Source organism: Oncorhynchus mykiss, chromosome 26 (genome assembly GCF_057628025.1).
Source record: "Oncorhynchus mykiss isolate SJ-2025 chromosome 26, ASM5762802v1, whole genome shotgun sequence".
Lineage (NCBI taxonomy): Eukaryota > Metazoa > Chordata > Actinopteri > Salmoniformes > Salmonidae > Oncorhynchus > Oncorhynchus mykiss.
In genome coordinates, this window is record NC_143047.1 from 50,418,844 (window position 1) to 50,435,555 (window position 16,712).

Genomic DNA, 16,712 nt, shown 5'->3' on the forward strand with positions numbered 1-16,712 from the left:
GTTCATTGCTGCTTGCAGCTATAAGTTGCTGTACTCTATGTAGGTGAGAGAAACAAGAAGACAAGTAATAAAATAAAAGTAGGCTAAAGCCAAACATATGGAATGTGTTTTCTTGCACACTTCTGTATCATAAAACATTCTCTAAAGGCAAAGGATCCTTCCACGTACAACCATGAAGCAGGCTCCTGGGCAGAGGGCTACGCCTCTTATGCAAATACTCAAGAGGAGCGATTGGAGCCCCGCCTACCTCCAAAAGCAACACACTGCAACTAAAGATACTGATAACTTTACGGTTTTGTCTGCGCTGCGATCCGCTGCCGTCACACTCTCGGGGTGGGGTTTCTAGTTTAGCTGCGCGGAGAATAGCGACTGTCTGGTAGAGTGATGTCACATAACGAATAGACGAGAGACCGAACCAGTGACTGATTGTAATAGCTGGGGAAAGCGCACCTGTTGAATAACAGGCTCACAACCATATTCCCGTTTTCCGTATTTCTTCGAAGCTTTTGGCTGCGTTTTAAAAGTTCAGAATGACGGATACAATACTTACCAACGGAATCAAGGACCGAGCGGGTCAGAATGGATATTTTAAAAAAGTGAGTGATTTTTAAGTTTTTATGATAGAGATGATAGCGCGGTTACGCAGGGGACCTTCATAACGATTCATGTGTTACAAACCGTTCACTTATGAATGGACTCGTGTCTGTTATAAACGCAGTGTTTCTGCTTTCACTGAAATGAACAGCGGCCTGGTGGAAGTATTTCTGATGTAGTTCATCTCAATCAAAACAACCGGTGTTGATGTCTGACGTACTACCTGTTTGATTAGTGGTTTATACCCTGTTTTTTTTTTTTTTAAATACGATAACGCTATCTGCGGTTTTTAATGGGTTTGACTGATTGTCAGGTGTGGCAGTGGCCACTTAATAATGTCATTGGTCGCTATCGTATTGGAACATACGGCAGTTGGTTGTCAAAGATCTTCTGGTGATATACACTACAGGTCAAACGTTTTAAAAGGCGGTTTCTTTATTTTATTATATTTTCTACATTGTAAAATAATTGTGAAGACATCAAAACTATGAAATAACACAAATGGAATCATGTAGTAACCAACAAAAAAAAGTGTTAAACAAATCTAAATATGTTAAATTTGAGATTCTTCAAATAGCCTCCCTTTGCCTTGGTGACAGCTTTGCCCACTCTTGGCATTCTCTCAACCAGCTTCACCTGGAATGCTTTTCCAACAGTATTTTAAGGAGTTTCCCTATATGCTGAGCACTTGTTGGATGCTTTTCCTTCACTCTGCGGTTCAACTCATCCCAAACAATCTCAATTGGGTTGAGGTCGGGTGATTGTGGAGGCCAGGTCATCTGATGCAGCACCCCCCCACATTTATTTGGGCTGTCAGTTATGAGGCTGGTAACTCTAATGAACTGATCCTCTGCAGCAGAGGTAATTCTGGGTCTACCGATCCTGTGGCGGTCTTCATGAGAGCCAGTTTCATCACAGCGCGTGATGGTTTTTTGCGACTGCACTTGAATAAACTTGAAAAGTTATTGAAATGTTCCGTATTGACTGACCTTCATGTCTTAAAGTAATGATGGACTGTTGTTTCTCTTTGCTTATTTAAGCTGTTCTTGCCCTGATATGGACTTGGTCTTTTACCAAATAGGGCTAACTTCACCCCTACCTTGTCACAACACAACTGATTGCTAAATCATTATGTTAATAACTAATGTGGTGAGATACAAGAATCGACATTAAAACATTGTAGAGATGCAAAACCTTTGACTAACACCTACTCATTCCAGGGTTCTAGAACACCTACTCATTCCAGGGTTCTAGAACACCTACTCATTCCAGGGTTCTAGAACACCTACTCATTCCAGGGTTCTAGAACACCTACTCATTCAAGGGTTTTTCTTTATGTTGACTATTTTCTACCTTATAGAATAATAGCGAAGACATCAACACTATGAAATAACACATATGGAATCATGTAGTAACCAAAAAAGGTGTAGTAATCAAAATATATTTTATATTTGAGATTCTTCAAAGTAGCCACCCTTTGCCTTGATGACAGCTTTGCACAATCTTGGCATTCTCTCAACCAGCTTCATGAGGTAGTCACCTGGAATGCATTTCAATTCACAGGTGCGCCGTGTTAAAGTTCCTTTGTGGAATTTATTTCCTTAATGTGTTTGAGCCAAAATATCTCAATCTGTGGATGAGCAACTGATCACATGGTCCATTTAAAGACGGGACCAGGGTGAAAGAACATAAACCTTATGTCCTGTTGCTCCCATTATTTTGCTAACAAGAAAGAAACTATTAGGGAGTATTGGACGTGTGTGTGTGTGTGTGTGTGTGTGTGTGTGAGAGATAGTGGGTGTGTGGGTGATAGTGGCCAGCCTAATGGACCTATATCTTACAGCCTACTGTGAATACATTATCAGGTATTTATGGAATGCTTTTATCTACTGAGGTGTGTGTGCTCCTTCCTGCCTGTGTGTCTGTGGTGTGTGTTTGTGCTCCTGTCTGTGGTGTGTGTGTTTGTGCTCCTGTCTGTGGTGTGTGTGTTTGTGCTCCTGTTTGCGGTGTGTGTTTTGTGTGTCTTTCTGAGGAACATGCCCCCTGGATAACAAGCTGGCGAGGTTTAGAGAGAGGGCCTGGCAGTCTGCTAGAAGATACCAAAACCCTTACCGTTACGCTTGTTTACACTGAGCTGCTCAGGAGTCGGATGCACAATCATGTTTCCATTAACACACTGTGGACTCGGCGAGAGATATGGGTGGGACAACGTTTCTCCATGCAGGGATGGGATCTGTCCCAAACTGGATCTTTATCCACAGGTTCCACGCTGCTCCATCGAGAAGATTGAAATACTGCTGGTTTCCCCCGATAACTGCCCTTTTCATCGTCATGCTAGCTAGCAGTAACGACAGCAGACTGCCAAGCTCTCTCTCTAACCTAGCAGTTCATCTCAATGGGCCGGTAATCGAATGGTCGCTGGTTCGAATCCCCGAGACGGCAAGATGAAACAATCTGCCGTTCTGCCCTTGAGCAAGGTAGTTAACCCCCAACAACAACTGTTCCCCGGGTGCCGATGACGTTGATAGTCCCCACCTCACCTCTCTGATTCAGAGGGGTTGGGTTAATTGCGGAAGACCCATTGAGGTTGAAGGCTTTCCGTTGAGCAACTGACTAGGCATCCCCCCCTTTCCCCAACTGACTAGGTTTCCCCCCCTTTTCCCAACTGACTAGGTTTCCCCCCCTTTTCCCAACTGACTAGGTTTCCCCCCCTTTTCCCAACTGACTAGGTTTCCCCCCCTTTTCCCAACTGACTAGGTATCTTCCCCCCCCTTTTCCCAACTGACTAGGTATCTCCCCCCCTTTTCCCAACTGACTAGGTATCCCCCCCCCTTTTCCCAACTGACTAGGTATCCCCCCCCCTTTTCCCAACTGACTAGGTATCCCCCCCTTTCCCCAACTGACTAGGTATCTCCCCCCCTTTTCCCAACTGACTAGGTATCTTCCCCCCCCTTTTCCCAACTGACTAGGTATCTTCCCCCCCCTTTTCCCAACTGACTAGGTATCTCCCCCCCTTTTCCCAACTGACTAGGTATCCCCCCCCTTTTCCCAACTGACTAGGTATCCCCCCCTTTCCCCAACTGACTAGGTATCCCCCCTTTCCCAACTGACTCTGTATCCCCCCCTTCCCTAAAGGTAAAGTTTGGAGGACAGTGGCATGTCCCATCCCTGCATTGAGGTTCTTTTCCCGGTAGGGTCGGTGTCTTCTAGCTGACAGAGATATGGATAATGAGTCCCAGCCAGACATCGGTCGTTGCCCCCATAACATTCCTTTTACATTAGGCCTAGGGTATGTCCCAAGTAGTACACTGTTCCCTATGGGCCCTGGTCCAATGGTACACTGTTCCCTATGGGCCCTGGTCCAATGGTACACTGTTCCCTATGGGCCCTGGTCCAATGGTACACTGTTCCCTATGGGCCCTGGTTGAATGGTACACTATTCCCTATGGGCCCTGGTTGAATGGTACACTGTTCCCTATGGGCCCTGGTCCAATGGTACACTATTCCCTATGGGCCCTGGTCCAATGGTACACTATTCCCTATGGGCCCTGGTTGAATGGTACACTATTCCCTATGGGCCCTGGTTGAATGGTACACTATTCCCTATGGGGCCCTGGTTGAATGGTACATGGTACACTATTCCCTATGGGGCCCTGGTTGAATGGTACACTATTCCCTATGGGCCCTGGTTGAATGGTACACTATTCCCTATGGGCCCTGGTTGAATGGTACACTATTCCCTATGGGCCCTGGTCCAATGGTACACTATTCCCTATGGGCCCTGGTTGAATGGTACACTGTTCCCTATGGGCCCTGGTTGAATGGTACACTATTCCCTATGGGGCCCTGGTTGAATGGTACACTGTTCCCTATGGGCCCTGGTTGAATGGTACATGGTACACTATTCCCTATGGGGCCCTGGTTGAATGGTACACTATTCCCTATGGGCCCTGGTTGAATGGTACACTATTCCCTATGGGCCCTGGTCGAATGGTACACTATTCCCTATGGGCCCTGGTTGAATGGTACACTGTTCCCTATGGGCCCTGGTTGAATGGTACACTATTCCCTATGGGGCCCTGGTTGAATGGTACACTGTTCCCTATGGGCCCTGGTTGAATGGTACATGGTACACTATTCCCTATGGGGCCCTGGTTGAATGGTACACTATTCCCTATGGGCCCTGGTTGAATGGTACACTGTTCCCTATGGGCCCTGGTTGAATGGTACACTATTCCCTATGGGCCCTGGTTGAATGGTACACTATTCCCTATGGGGCCCTGGTTGAATGGTACACTGTTCCCTATGGGCCCTGGTTGAATGGTACACTATTCCTTATGGGCCCTGGTTGAATGGTACACTATTCCCTATGGGCCCTGGTTGAATGGTACACTGTTCCCTATGGGCCCTGGTTGAATGGTACACTATTCCTTATGGGCCCTGGTTGAATGGTACACTATTCCCTATGGGCGCTGGTTGAATGGTACACTATTCCCTATGGGCCCTGGTTGAATGGTACACTATTCCCTATGGGGCCCTGGTTGAATGGTACACTGTTCCCTATGGGCCCTGGTTGAATGGTACACTATTCCTTATGGGCCCTGGTTGAATGGTACACTATTCCCTATGGGCCCTGGTTGAATGGTACACTATTCCCTATGGGGCCCTGGTTGAATGGTACACTATTCCCTATGGGGCCCTGGTTGAATGGTACACTGTTCCTTATGGGCCCTGGTTGAATGGTACACTATTCCCTATGGGCCCTGGTTGAATGGTACACTATTCCCTATGGGCCCTGGTTGAATGGTACACTATTCCTTATGGGCCCTGGTTGAATGGTACACTATTCCCTATGGGCCCTGGTCGAATGGTACACTATTCCCTATGGGCCCTGGTTGAATGGTACACTATTCCCTATGGGCCCTGGTTGAATGGTACACTATTCCCTATGGGCCCTGGTTGAATGGTACACTATTCCCTATGGGCCCTGGTTGAATGGTACACTATTCCCTATGGGCCCTGGTTGAATGGTACACTATTCCCTATGGGCCCTGGTTGAATGGTACACTGTTCCCTATGGGCCCTGGTCCAATGGTACACTATTCCCTATGGGCCCTGGTCCAATGGTACACTATTCCCTATGGGCCCTGGTTGAATGGTACACTATTCCCTATGGGCCCTGGTCGAATGGTACACTATCTGCAATGGGCCCTGTTCTGAAGTAGTGCACTATATGGGCCCTGGTCTAAAGTAGTGCTCTATAGGGGCCCTGGTCTAAAGTAGTGCTCTATAGGGGCCCTGGTCTAAAGTAGTGCACTATAGGGGCCCTGGTCTAAAGTAGTGCACTATAGGGGCCCTGGTCTAAAGTAGTGCACTATAGGGGCCATTTGGGACACAGACCATGAAAGACCTGTCATGAAACCAGAGTTGTTCTTCAGAGATGTAGTTTCTCCTGGATTGAATCTGGGATTCCTGGGAGTTTCTGGAGAAAGGGGTTTAGTTCCTGGAGAAAGGGGTTTAGTTTCTGGAGAAAGGGGTTTAGTTCCTGGAGAAAGGGGTTTAGTTTCTGGAGAAAGGGATTTAGTTTCTGGAGAAAGGGGTTTAGTTCCTGGAGAAAGGGGTTTAGTTCCTGGAGAAAGGGGTTTAGTTCCTGGAGAAAGGGGTTTAGTTCCTGGAGAAAGGGGTTTAGTTTCTGGAGAAAGGGGTTTGGTTTCTGGAGAAAGGGGTTTGGTTTCTGGAGAAAGGGGTTTAGTTTCTGGAGAAAGGGGTTTAGTTTCTGGAGAAAGGGGTTTAGTTTCTGGAGAACGGGGTTTAGTTTCTGGAGAACGGGGTTTAGTTTCTGGAGAACGGGGTTTAGTTTCTGGAGAACGGGGTTTAGTTTCTGGAGAACGGGGTTTAGTTTCTGGAGAACGGGGTTTAGTTTCTGGAGAACGGGGTTTAGTTTCTGGAGAACGGGGTTTAGTTTCTGGAGAACGGGGTTTAGTTTCTGGAGAACGGGGTTTAGTTTCTGGAGAAAGGGGTTTAGTTTCTGGAGAAAGGGGTTTAGTTTCTGGAGAAAGGGGTTTAGTTTCTGGAGAATGGGGTTTAGTTTCTGGAGAAAGGGGTTTAGTTTCTGGAGAAAGGGGTTTAGTTTCTGGAGAAAGGGGTTTAGTTCCTGGAGAAAGGGGTTTAGTTCCTGGAGAAAGGGGTTTAGTTGGGTTTGGTTGACTCTTCATTTGTAAAATAGATATCCACAGAAGCCCAGGGTAGAGCCTAGTAAATAGATCACCATAAAGACCATCTGTACAGGAGCCCAGGGTAGAGCCTAGTAAATAGATCACCAGAAAGACCATCTGTACAGGAGCCCAGGGTAGAGCCTAGTAAATAGATCACCATGAAGACCATCTGTACAGGAGCCCAGAGTAGAGCCTAGTAAATAGATCACCAGGTTGTCTGGTGTCCCTTTCTCATTTATTTGTTTAAAACCTTTTATTTAACTTGGCAAGTCAGTTTAAGAACAAATTATTATTTTACAATGACGGCCAAACCCCGGACGACGCCGGGCCGATTGTTCGCCACGACTCTATGGGACTCCCAATCACGTCCGGATGTCATACAGCCTGGATTCGAACCAGGGACTGTAGTGACGCCCAGTGCCTTAGACCGCTGCGCCACTCTGGAGTCCAAAGGTCACGGTCGTAAGATATTTACAAGAGAATTCAGTCGTCTGTCGTGGAGTAATGGGTATGTCCCAAGTAGCACCCTATTCCCTATGTAAGACTGAACACTACTTTTGACCAGGGTCCATAGGGTGTCATGTGACTCCACCGTGGCGTAACATGTTGACTCTGGCTGTCACCGTTCTCACAGGCTGAACCAGTGCAGTCACATATTTGTGTATCCGCCCGGGCAGAGGCTTGTTTTTCTTAGCCTGTAGTTAGTGCGGCGATGAAAATGATTGGTTTTAGGTGTTGAAAGGGGTCAGGTGTTGAAAGGGGTTAGGTGTTGAAAGGGGTCAGGTGTTGAAAGGGGTCAGGTGTTGAAAGGGGTTAGGTGTTGAAAGGGGTCAGGTGTTGAAAGGGGTTAGGTGTTGAAAGGGGTTAGGTGTTGAAGGGGGTTAGGTGTTGAAAGGGGTTAGGTGTTGAAAGGGGTTAGGTGTTGAAAAGGGTTAGGTGTTGAAAGGGGTTAGGTGTTGAAAGGGGTCAGGTGTTGAAAGGGGTTAGGTGTTGAAAGGGGTCAGGTGTTGAAAGGGGTCAGGTGTTGAAAGGGGTTAGGTGTTGAAAGGGGTTAGGTGTTGAAAGGGGTCAGGTGTTGAAAGGGGTCAGGTGTTGAAGGGGTTAGGTGTTGAAAGGGGTTAGGTGTTGAAAGGGGTTAGGTGTTGAAAGGGGTTAGGTGTTGAAAGGGGTCAGGTGTTGAAAGGGGTTAGGTGTTGAAAGGGGTTAGGTGTTGAAAGGGGTCAGGTGTTGAAAGGGGTCAGGTGTTGAAAGGGGTCAGGTGTTGAAAGGGGTTAGGTGTTGAAAGGGGTCAGGTGTTGAAAGGGGTCAGGTGTTGAAAGGGGTCAGGTGTTGTCAGGTGTTGAAAGAGGTCAGGTGTTGAAAGGGGTCAGGTGTTGAAAGGGGTTAGGTGTTGAAAGGGGTTAGGTGTTGAAAGGGGTTAGGTGTTGAAAGGGGTTAGGTGTTGAAAGGGGTTAGGTGTTGAAAGGGGTTAGGTGTTGAAAGGGGTCAGGTGTTGAAAGGGGTCAGGTGTTGAAAGGGGTCAGGTGTTGAAAGGGGTCAGGTGTTGAAAGGGGTCAGGTGTTGAAAGGGGTTAGGTGTTGAAAGGGGTTAGGTGTTGAAAGGGGTTAGGTGTTGAAAGGGGTCAGGTGTTGAAAGGGGTCAGGTGTTGAAAGGGGTCAGGTGTTGAAAGGGGTCAGGTGTTGTCAGGTGTTGAAAGGGGTCAGGTGTTGAAAGGGGTCAGGTGTTGAAAGGGGTTAGGTGTTGAAAGGGGTTAGGTGTTGAAAGGGGTTAGGTGTTGAAAGGGGTTAGGTGTTGAAAGGGGTTAGGTGTTGAAAGGGGTTAGGTGTTGAAAGGGGTTAGGTGTTGAAAGGGGTTAGGTGTTGAAAGGGGTTAGGTGTTGAAAGGGGTCAGGTGTTGAAAGGGGTCAGGTGTTGAAAGGGGTCAGGTGTTGAAGGGGTTAGGTGTTGAAAGGGGTTAGGTGTTGAAAGGGGTCAGGTGTTGAAGGGGTTAGGTGTTGAAAGGGGTCAGGTGTTGAAAGGGGTCAGGTGTTGAAAGGGGTCAGGTGTTGAAAGGGGTCAGGTGTTGAAAGGGGTCAGGTGTTGAAAGGGGTCAGGTGTTGAAAGGGGTTAGGTGTTGAAAGGGGTCAGGTGTTGAAAGGGGTTAGGTGTTGAAAGGGGTCAGGTGTTGAAGGGGTTAGGTGTTGAAAGGGGTCAGGTGTTGAAAGGGGTTAGGTATGGAAAGGGGTCAGGTGTTGAAAGGGGTTAGGTGTTGAAAGGGGTCAGGTGTTGAAAGGGGTTAGGTGTTGAAAGGGGTTAGGTGTTGAAAGGGGTCAGGTGTTGAAAGGGGTCAGGTGTTGAAAGGGGTCAGGTGTTGAAAGGGGTTAGGTGTTGAAAGGGGTCAGGTGTTGAAAGGGGTCAGGTGTTGAAAGGGGTCAGGTGTTGAAAGGGGTCAGGTGTTGAAAGGGGTCAGGTGTTGAAGGGGTTAGGTGTTGAAAGGGGTCAGGTGTTGAAAGGGGTTAGGTGTTGAAAGGGGTCAGGTGTTGAAAGGGGTCAGGTGTTGAAAGGGGTTAGGTGTTGAAAAGGGTCTTTGTTGTAGTCAAGCTGCCCTGATCTCCCTGTGAAGAGAGTCTGGCCTTAGGCTTTGTAGCAGACTTCCTCTGTCTATTAATGCTCTGTTTATGAGTCTGATGGTCAAGGGAGAGGGTGGGAGTTAGACCCCTCTCTCTCGCTCTCTCTCCCTCTCCCTCTCTCTCGCTCTCTCTCCCTCTCCCTCTCTCTCGCTCTCTCTCCCTCTCCCTCTCTCTCTCTCCCTCCCTCTCTCTCTCCCTCTCTCGCTCCCTCTCTCTCTCTCTCTCGCTCCCTCTCCCTCTCCCTCTCTCTCGCTCCCTCTCTCTCTCTCTCGCTCCCTTGCTCCCTCTCTCAATTCAATTTCAATTCAAGGGCTTTATTGTCATGGGAAACATGTGTTAACATTGCCAAAGCAAGTGAGGTAGATAATATATAAAGTGAATATATAAAGTGAAATAAACAATACAAATGAACAGTAAACATTACACATACAGAAGTTTTAAAACAATAAAAGACAATCCAAATGTCATATTATATATATATACAGTGTTTTAACAATGTACAAATGGTTAAAGGACACAAGATAAAATAAATAAGCATAAATATGGGTTGTATTTACAATGGTGTGTGTTCTTCACTGGTTGCCCTTTTCTCGTGGCAACAGGTCACAAATCTTGCTGCTGTGATGGCACACTGTGGAATTTCACCCAGTAGATATGGGAGTTTATCAACATTGGATTTGTTTTCGAATTCTTTGTGGATCTGTGTAATCTGAGGGAAATATGTCTCTCTAATATGGTCATACATTGGGCAGGAGGTTAGGAAGTGCAGCTCAGTTTCCACCTCATTTTGTGGGCAGTGAGCACATAGCCTGTCTTCTCTTGAGAGCCATGTCTGCCTACGGCGGCCTTTCTCAATAGCAAGGCTATGCTCACTGAGTCTGTACAAAGTCAAAGCTTTCCTTAATTTTGGGTCAGTCACAGTGGTCAGGTATTCTGCCGCTGTGTACTCTCTGTGTAGAGCCAAATAGCATTCTAGTTTGCTCTGTTTTTTTTTGTTAATTCTTTCCAATGTGTCGCTCTCTCGCTCGCTCTCTCTCTCTCTCTCGTGTAGAACGCAACAATATATTTCATGGAACAGTGATTTGAGTTTTTCCATAGTGTCTTCACACACCACAGCAACCTTTCCCACTCCTGTAAGCAGGCTTCTCAAGCCAAAGCTCGGTCTCTGCCTGAAGAGGTTTGCACATTCAGGAAACCACAGGGCAATAAGACATACAGGAGTCCTGGTGATTTGGTCATGTTTAAACAACATTTGGGATTTGGAAACAGTGTTCGGCGTTGGTGGAGTTTTCAGTTAAGTGTTGGCCCTTTTTTCTGTCTCTCCTGTCTCTCGCTCTGTGTCTCTCGCTCTGTGTCTCTCGCTCTGTGTCTCTCGCTCTGTGTCTCTCGCTCTGTGTCTCTCGCTCTGTGTCTCTCGCTCTGTGTCTCTCGCTCTGTGTCTCTCGCTCTGTGTCTCTCGCTCTGTGTCTCTCGCTCTGTCTCGTCTCTCGCTCTGTGTCTCTCGCTCTCTCTGTCTTCTCTGCCTGGTGAGAATGAGCTCAGTGATTTACTATGCTGCTCTAACAAATGCTCCACAGACTCGCCGCTCAACTCCTGGTCTGCCGATAATCCTGTGAGATGCCATGGTAACGTGGTTTCAGGCCGGGTTCCCAAACCTCTGCTGTTTTCCTGAACTGGTTTCAGGCCGGGTTCCCAAACCTCGTTTGTCCCCCCCCCAGGCGTTAGGGACGTTTGTCGTCCCCAGGCGTTAGGGACGTTTGTCCCCCCCCCCCCAGGCGTTAGGGACATTTGTTCCCCCCCCAGGCGTTAGGGACGTTTGTCCCCCAGTGCAACAGCAGCCAGATACCATTGACGTAGAATCAGCTCAAGGCTGTCCCAGTCCCAAACCACTCAGACAAATTGACAACATGTGCCCTGGCCCAGAAAAAGAGAGGCTGGGCTTGTGTCCTAAATGGCACCCTATTCCCTACATAGCCCTGGTCTAAAGTAGTGCACTATATGGGGAATAGGGTTCTGGTCTAAAGTAGTGCACCAAATGGGGAATAGGGCCCTGGTCTAAAGTAGTGCACTATATGCGGAATAGGGCCCTGGTCTAAAGTAGTGCACTATATGGGGAATAGGGCCCTGGGTTAAAGTAGTGCACTATATGGGGAATAAGGCCCTGGTCTAAAGAAGTGCACTACATAGGGAATAGGGCTCTGTTCTATTGTAGTACCACTATATAGGGAATAGGGCTCTGGTCTAAAGTAGTACCACTATATAGGGAATAGGGCTCTGGTCTATAGTAGTACCACTATATAGGGAATAGGGCTCTGTTCTATAGTAGTACCACTATATAGGGAATAGGACTCTGTTCTATAGTAGTGCACTATATAGGGAATATGGTTCCATTTGGTACAACCTCTGCAGTCTGTCTGTACAATGTCAGAGGAAACACAGTAAAAAGCCCCCCGTGTTTCTACTGCAAAATAACATTGAATCATCCCTTTAAGAAAGACTCCAACTCCTGCCCTTTAATTAGGGTTTAACCGTGTGTGTAGCCAAACCTCATTATATTGTGCTGCTGCAGGGAGGGTGAACTCTGACCTCATTTCTATCCTCCTGTCCAATCAGACAGTTCGTATAACGTGTAGAGATGTTTACCGTGATGAACCGTGGCTCTGAATTCATGTTGTTCTTTATGTTTTAACGTTACACAACACTCCTCCTTCACTCTGAATGGTTCAATGGAGAGGGTCTCTTCAGTAGTCTGTCCAAAGACGAGAGAGGCAGCTAACTCGACTGTTCCCTGATTTTACTCTGTCGGCGTCCCAATTGGACCCCACGCCCACCTGTTCTCCGGGCCCATAGGGCCTTGGTCAAAGTAGTGCACTATGTCGGGTGCCATTTGGGCTGCAGAATATAACTTGGGGCTTGTTATTGGGAGCTTGTTAGTGGCCAGCAGACACAGTCCCCAGTCTGTTGGTCCAGACCGAAGCTGAGACAGACTGAGAGTCTTTGTCCCAGGCTGAGCTCCGTTACTAATGAACACTCTAATAGGACTCTGTTCTGGGCCTGTTTTCATAAAGAGCCTCTCAATGTAGTTGTGCTGATCTAGGATCAGTTTAGTCTGTTAAATAATAATGAATTATAAGGGGGGGGGGGGGGGACCTGGTCGTACATCAGCACTCCTATTCTGGAATGCTTTGTGAGTACTTGGACTGTTCCCAGTTCTGGACTGTTTTTAATAGGAGTCTGTTCTGGGGCTGTTTTTAATAGGAGTCTGTTCTGGGGCTGTTTTTAATAGGAGTCTGTTCTGGGACTGTTTTTAATAGGAGTCTGTTCTGGGACTGTTTTTAATAGGAGTCTGTTCTGGGACTGTTTTTAATAGGAGTCTGTTCTGGGACTGTTTTTAATAGGAGTCTGTTCTGGGACTGTTTTTAATAGGAGTCTGTTCTGGGACTGTTTTTAATAGGAGTCTGTTCTGGGACTGTTTTTAATAGGAGTCTGTTCTGGGACTGTTTTTAATAGGAGTCTGTTCTGGGACTTTTTTTAATAGGAGTCTGTTCTGGGACTGTTTTTAATAGGAGTCTGTTCTGGGACTGTTTTTAATAGGAGTCTGTTCTGGGACTGTTTTTAATAGGAGTCTGTTCTGGGACTGTTTTTAATAGGAGTCTGTTCTGGGACTGTTTTTAATAGGAGTCTGTTCTGGGACTGTTTTTAATAGGAGTCTGTTCTGGGACTGTTTTTAATAGGAGTCTGTTCTGGGACTGTTTTTAATAGGAGTCTGTTCTGGGACTGTTTTTAATAGGAGTCTTTTCTGGGACTGTTTTTAATAGGAGTCTGTTCTGGGACTGTTTTTAATAGGAGTCTGTTCTGGGACTGTTAGGACTCTGGAAGGTTCGGGACATAAATCGACCCCTACAGTATGCTGTTTCTCTACTGTGACTTAAGATTCAGATTGACACCTGAGTAAATGGATTTCAGCCGGCTGCAGTATCTAAAGGACCAATCAGGAAGACATTCCTTGGGATTCATATTATCCCCCAAAAATCTACCTAGTTTCACTACCGGTTTATAATTCATATTGACCTTAGAGACTTCTGGGGAAATATTGATCAAGAGACTTCTGGGGAAATATTGATCAAGAGACTTCTGGGGAAATATTGATCAAGAGACTTCTGGGGAAATATTGATCAAGAGACTTCTGGGGAAATATTGATCAAGAGACTTCTGGGGAAATATTGATCAAGAGACTTCTGGGGAAATATTGATCAAGAGACTTCTGGGGAAATATTGATCAAGAGACTTCTGGGGAAATACCGAAAAAATGGAAGTGTCCATTTTTCTTTAAAAAAAAAGTGTTTAAAGCCAATATCTGGTCAGTACACCAGGGTTCTTCCCAAATAAGAAGGGGGGCGCTGTGTCACCTTGTTGACTTGGCTTCACTCTGACTATAGCCTTGTCGACTTGGCTGCACACTCTGACTATAGCCTTGTTGACTTGGCTGCACACTCTGACTATAGCCTTGTTGACTTGGCTACACTCTGACTATAGCCTTGTCGACTTGGCTACACTCTGACTATAGCCTTGTCGACTTGGCTGCACTCTGACTATAGCCTTGTTGACTTGGCTACACACTGACTATAGCCTTGTCGACTTGGCTACACTCTGACTATAGCCTTGTTGACTTGGCTACACTCTGACTATAGCCTTGTTGACTTGGCTACACTCTGACTATAGCCTTGTTGACTTGGCTACACTCTGACTATAGCCTTGTTGACTTGGCTACACTCTGACTATAGCCTTGTCGAATCATACAACGCTTGTGTAACGACAGTCAAAACTAAAGTCAAATGAGCTAGATAATCTCCTTCAATGAATGACCCACAGTTTTTTGCTAAATGGACATCGAGGATTTTATAAAGCCGATCAGCTCATGAATAACAGAGAGATGAAGAGTAGAGAATAGTTTTTAAATATTCAAGGTATTTTAACGCGGACCAACTGTATTCATATCTACTCTCATATCGTTTTGTTGATCACACGTTCTCTACCCTAAACTCTACAGGCAGCAATACGGGGGTGGTGGTATTCTAGAAGTATTTCCTGTAGGGTTTATTCAATGCATTTGTTCAGTCCAGTCAATTATGTGTGTTTTGGATTAATGGTGACATTGTGTGTAGTAAATATGCTAGGCTAAAGGCTTCCATTGACAACCTATTGTGTGTAGTAAATATGCTAGGCTAAAGGCTTCCATTGACAACCTATTGTGTAGTAAATATGCTAGGCTAAAGGCGTCCATTAACAACCTATTGTGTGTAGTAAATATGCTAGGCTAAAGGCTTCCACTGACAACCTATTGTGTGTAGTAAATATGCTCGGCTAAAGGCTTCCATTAACAACCTATTGTGTGTAGTAAATATGCCTGGCTAAAGGCTTCCATTAACAACCTATTGTGTGTAGTAAATATGCTAGGCTAAAGGCTTCCATTTACAACCTATTGTGTGTAGTAAATATGCTAGGCTAAAGGCTACCATTAACAACCTATTGTGTGTAGTAAATATGCTAGGCTAAATGCTTCCATTAACAACCTATTTGGATAATGTGCTATTTATATTTTGCTAATCTGATGCTGCTCATGTTGTGTGTTTTGTGGATTTGCAGTAGTGCCAAATTGGGGGGGAAATGTTGTCGTTTTCCGGGTCTTGCCATTACATTTTTTTTCTGGAAATGTGAAGTATTCCCAGTTACCCCTGGGAACTGCCCAGTTACCCCTGGGAACTGCCCAGTTACCCCTGGGAACTGCCCAGTTACCCCTGGGAACTGCCCAGTTACCCCTGGGAACTGCCCAGTTACCCGTGTTAATCCCTATTTGGGACCAGCCTGGGGTTGAGAAAGACTGCCCAGGGTGGTTGTGGGAACTGCCCAGGGTGGTTGTGGGAACTGCCCAGGGTGGTTGTGGGAACTGTTCTCTGACATTTTGTCACTTCCTTTGAGACAGACAGATGACATGTCCCTCTGTGTCCTTTAGTCAAGAGGCAGATCACACGTCCCTCCTTTAGTCAAGAGGAGGAGGAAGGGCAGTGAGTCCACCTGGTCAGGTGACTCAGGTTTCCCTCCGAGAGCTTTGATGCTAGCTAGAGGAATGTGGTAATCTCTCTGTGTGGATCAGAGCTGGTACCTCTTTGACTGAACCCTTTTCAGCAACGGAACCCACAGGGAAGTAGTGCACGATGTAGGGAATAGGGTGCCAGTGTTGCACTGTGTAGGGAATAGGGTGCCAGTGGTGCACTATGTAGGGAATAGGGTGCCAGTGGTGCACTATGTAGGGAATAGGGTGCCAGTGGTGCACTGTGTAGTGAATAGGGTGCCAGTGGTGCACTATGTAGTGAATAGGGTGCCAGTGGTGCACTGTGTAGTGAATAGGGTGCCAGTGGTGCACTATGTAGTGAATAGGGTGCCAGTGGTGCACTGTGTAGTGAATAGGGTGCCAGTGGTGCACTATGTAGTGAATAGGGTGCCAGTGGTGCACTGTGTAGGGAATAGGGTGCCAGTGGTGCACTGTGTAGGGAATAGGGTGCCAGTGGTGCACTGTGTAGTGAATAGGGTGTCATGTGGGATGTAAGAGTTTATAACAGCTTATATCTTACCTGCGGGGGTTTCCTTAGTGACAACGACACCTTAAAACACACAGTCCAGGGCTGGGTATTGTGACGGAGGTTACAGCTTCCTTTTGATAGTCAAATGTTGTCATAAATATCATGACATCATTCTGAATGAGCCTAATAAACTGGTATTGATGGTGTATTGGCATAGCATCAGCATATTGCCATAGGGCCAAGCCCTGGGAGTCTCCTCCCTCTTATTTCCATACAGCGATCAGAGCCACATCCTTTACAGGTGTGTCTCTCTCTCTCTTTGTCTCTCTCTCTCTTTGTCTCTCTCTCTCTTTGTCTCTCTCTTTTTGTCTCTCTCTCTCTCTCTCTCTTTGTGTGTCTCTCTCTCTCTTTGTGTCTCTCTGTGTCTCTCACTCTCTCTTTGTGTGTCTCTCTGTGTCTCTCTCTGTGTCTCTGTCTCTGTCTCACAACAATAGCTGCTCTCTGACCTTGCCAAGCCACATCTCCTTGTCTTTATTCTAGTTTTTATTAGGTGATTAATGACAGTCTATGAAGCCATTTAAAAACACCCAGTATCGTTGTGTTGAGGAACAGTATGCATTATGAACAACACCTGACAGGTGACGTCATTCTGGTTGTTGTCCACGTGTTACAGTAGTGTTTTATTTGTCAAAACAATATTACAAGTAAATCATG

At 46.4% G+C, this 16,712-nt stretch overlaps 1 protein-coding gene across 4 annotated transcripts in view; it reads left to right on the top strand.

Annotated features, from left to right (window-relative positions):
• Nucleotides 1-229: 229 nt before the first annotated feature.
• rhpn2 (rhophilin, Rho GTPase binding protein 2) overlaps nt 230-16,712 on the top strand; it is a 71,982-nt gene continuing 55,499 nt past the window's right edge. For all 4 annotated transcript variants that reach the window (XR_016492401.1, XR_016492402.1, XM_090223381.1 and 1 more), the window contains exon 1: nt 230-596. Coding sequence is in view for 2 of the 4 variants with exons in the window: in XM_090223381.1 (XP_090079507.1) it covers nt 531-596 (66 nt within the window). In the remaining 2 variants the exon portion in view is untranslated. The remainder of the gene's footprint in view (nt 597-16,712) is intronic.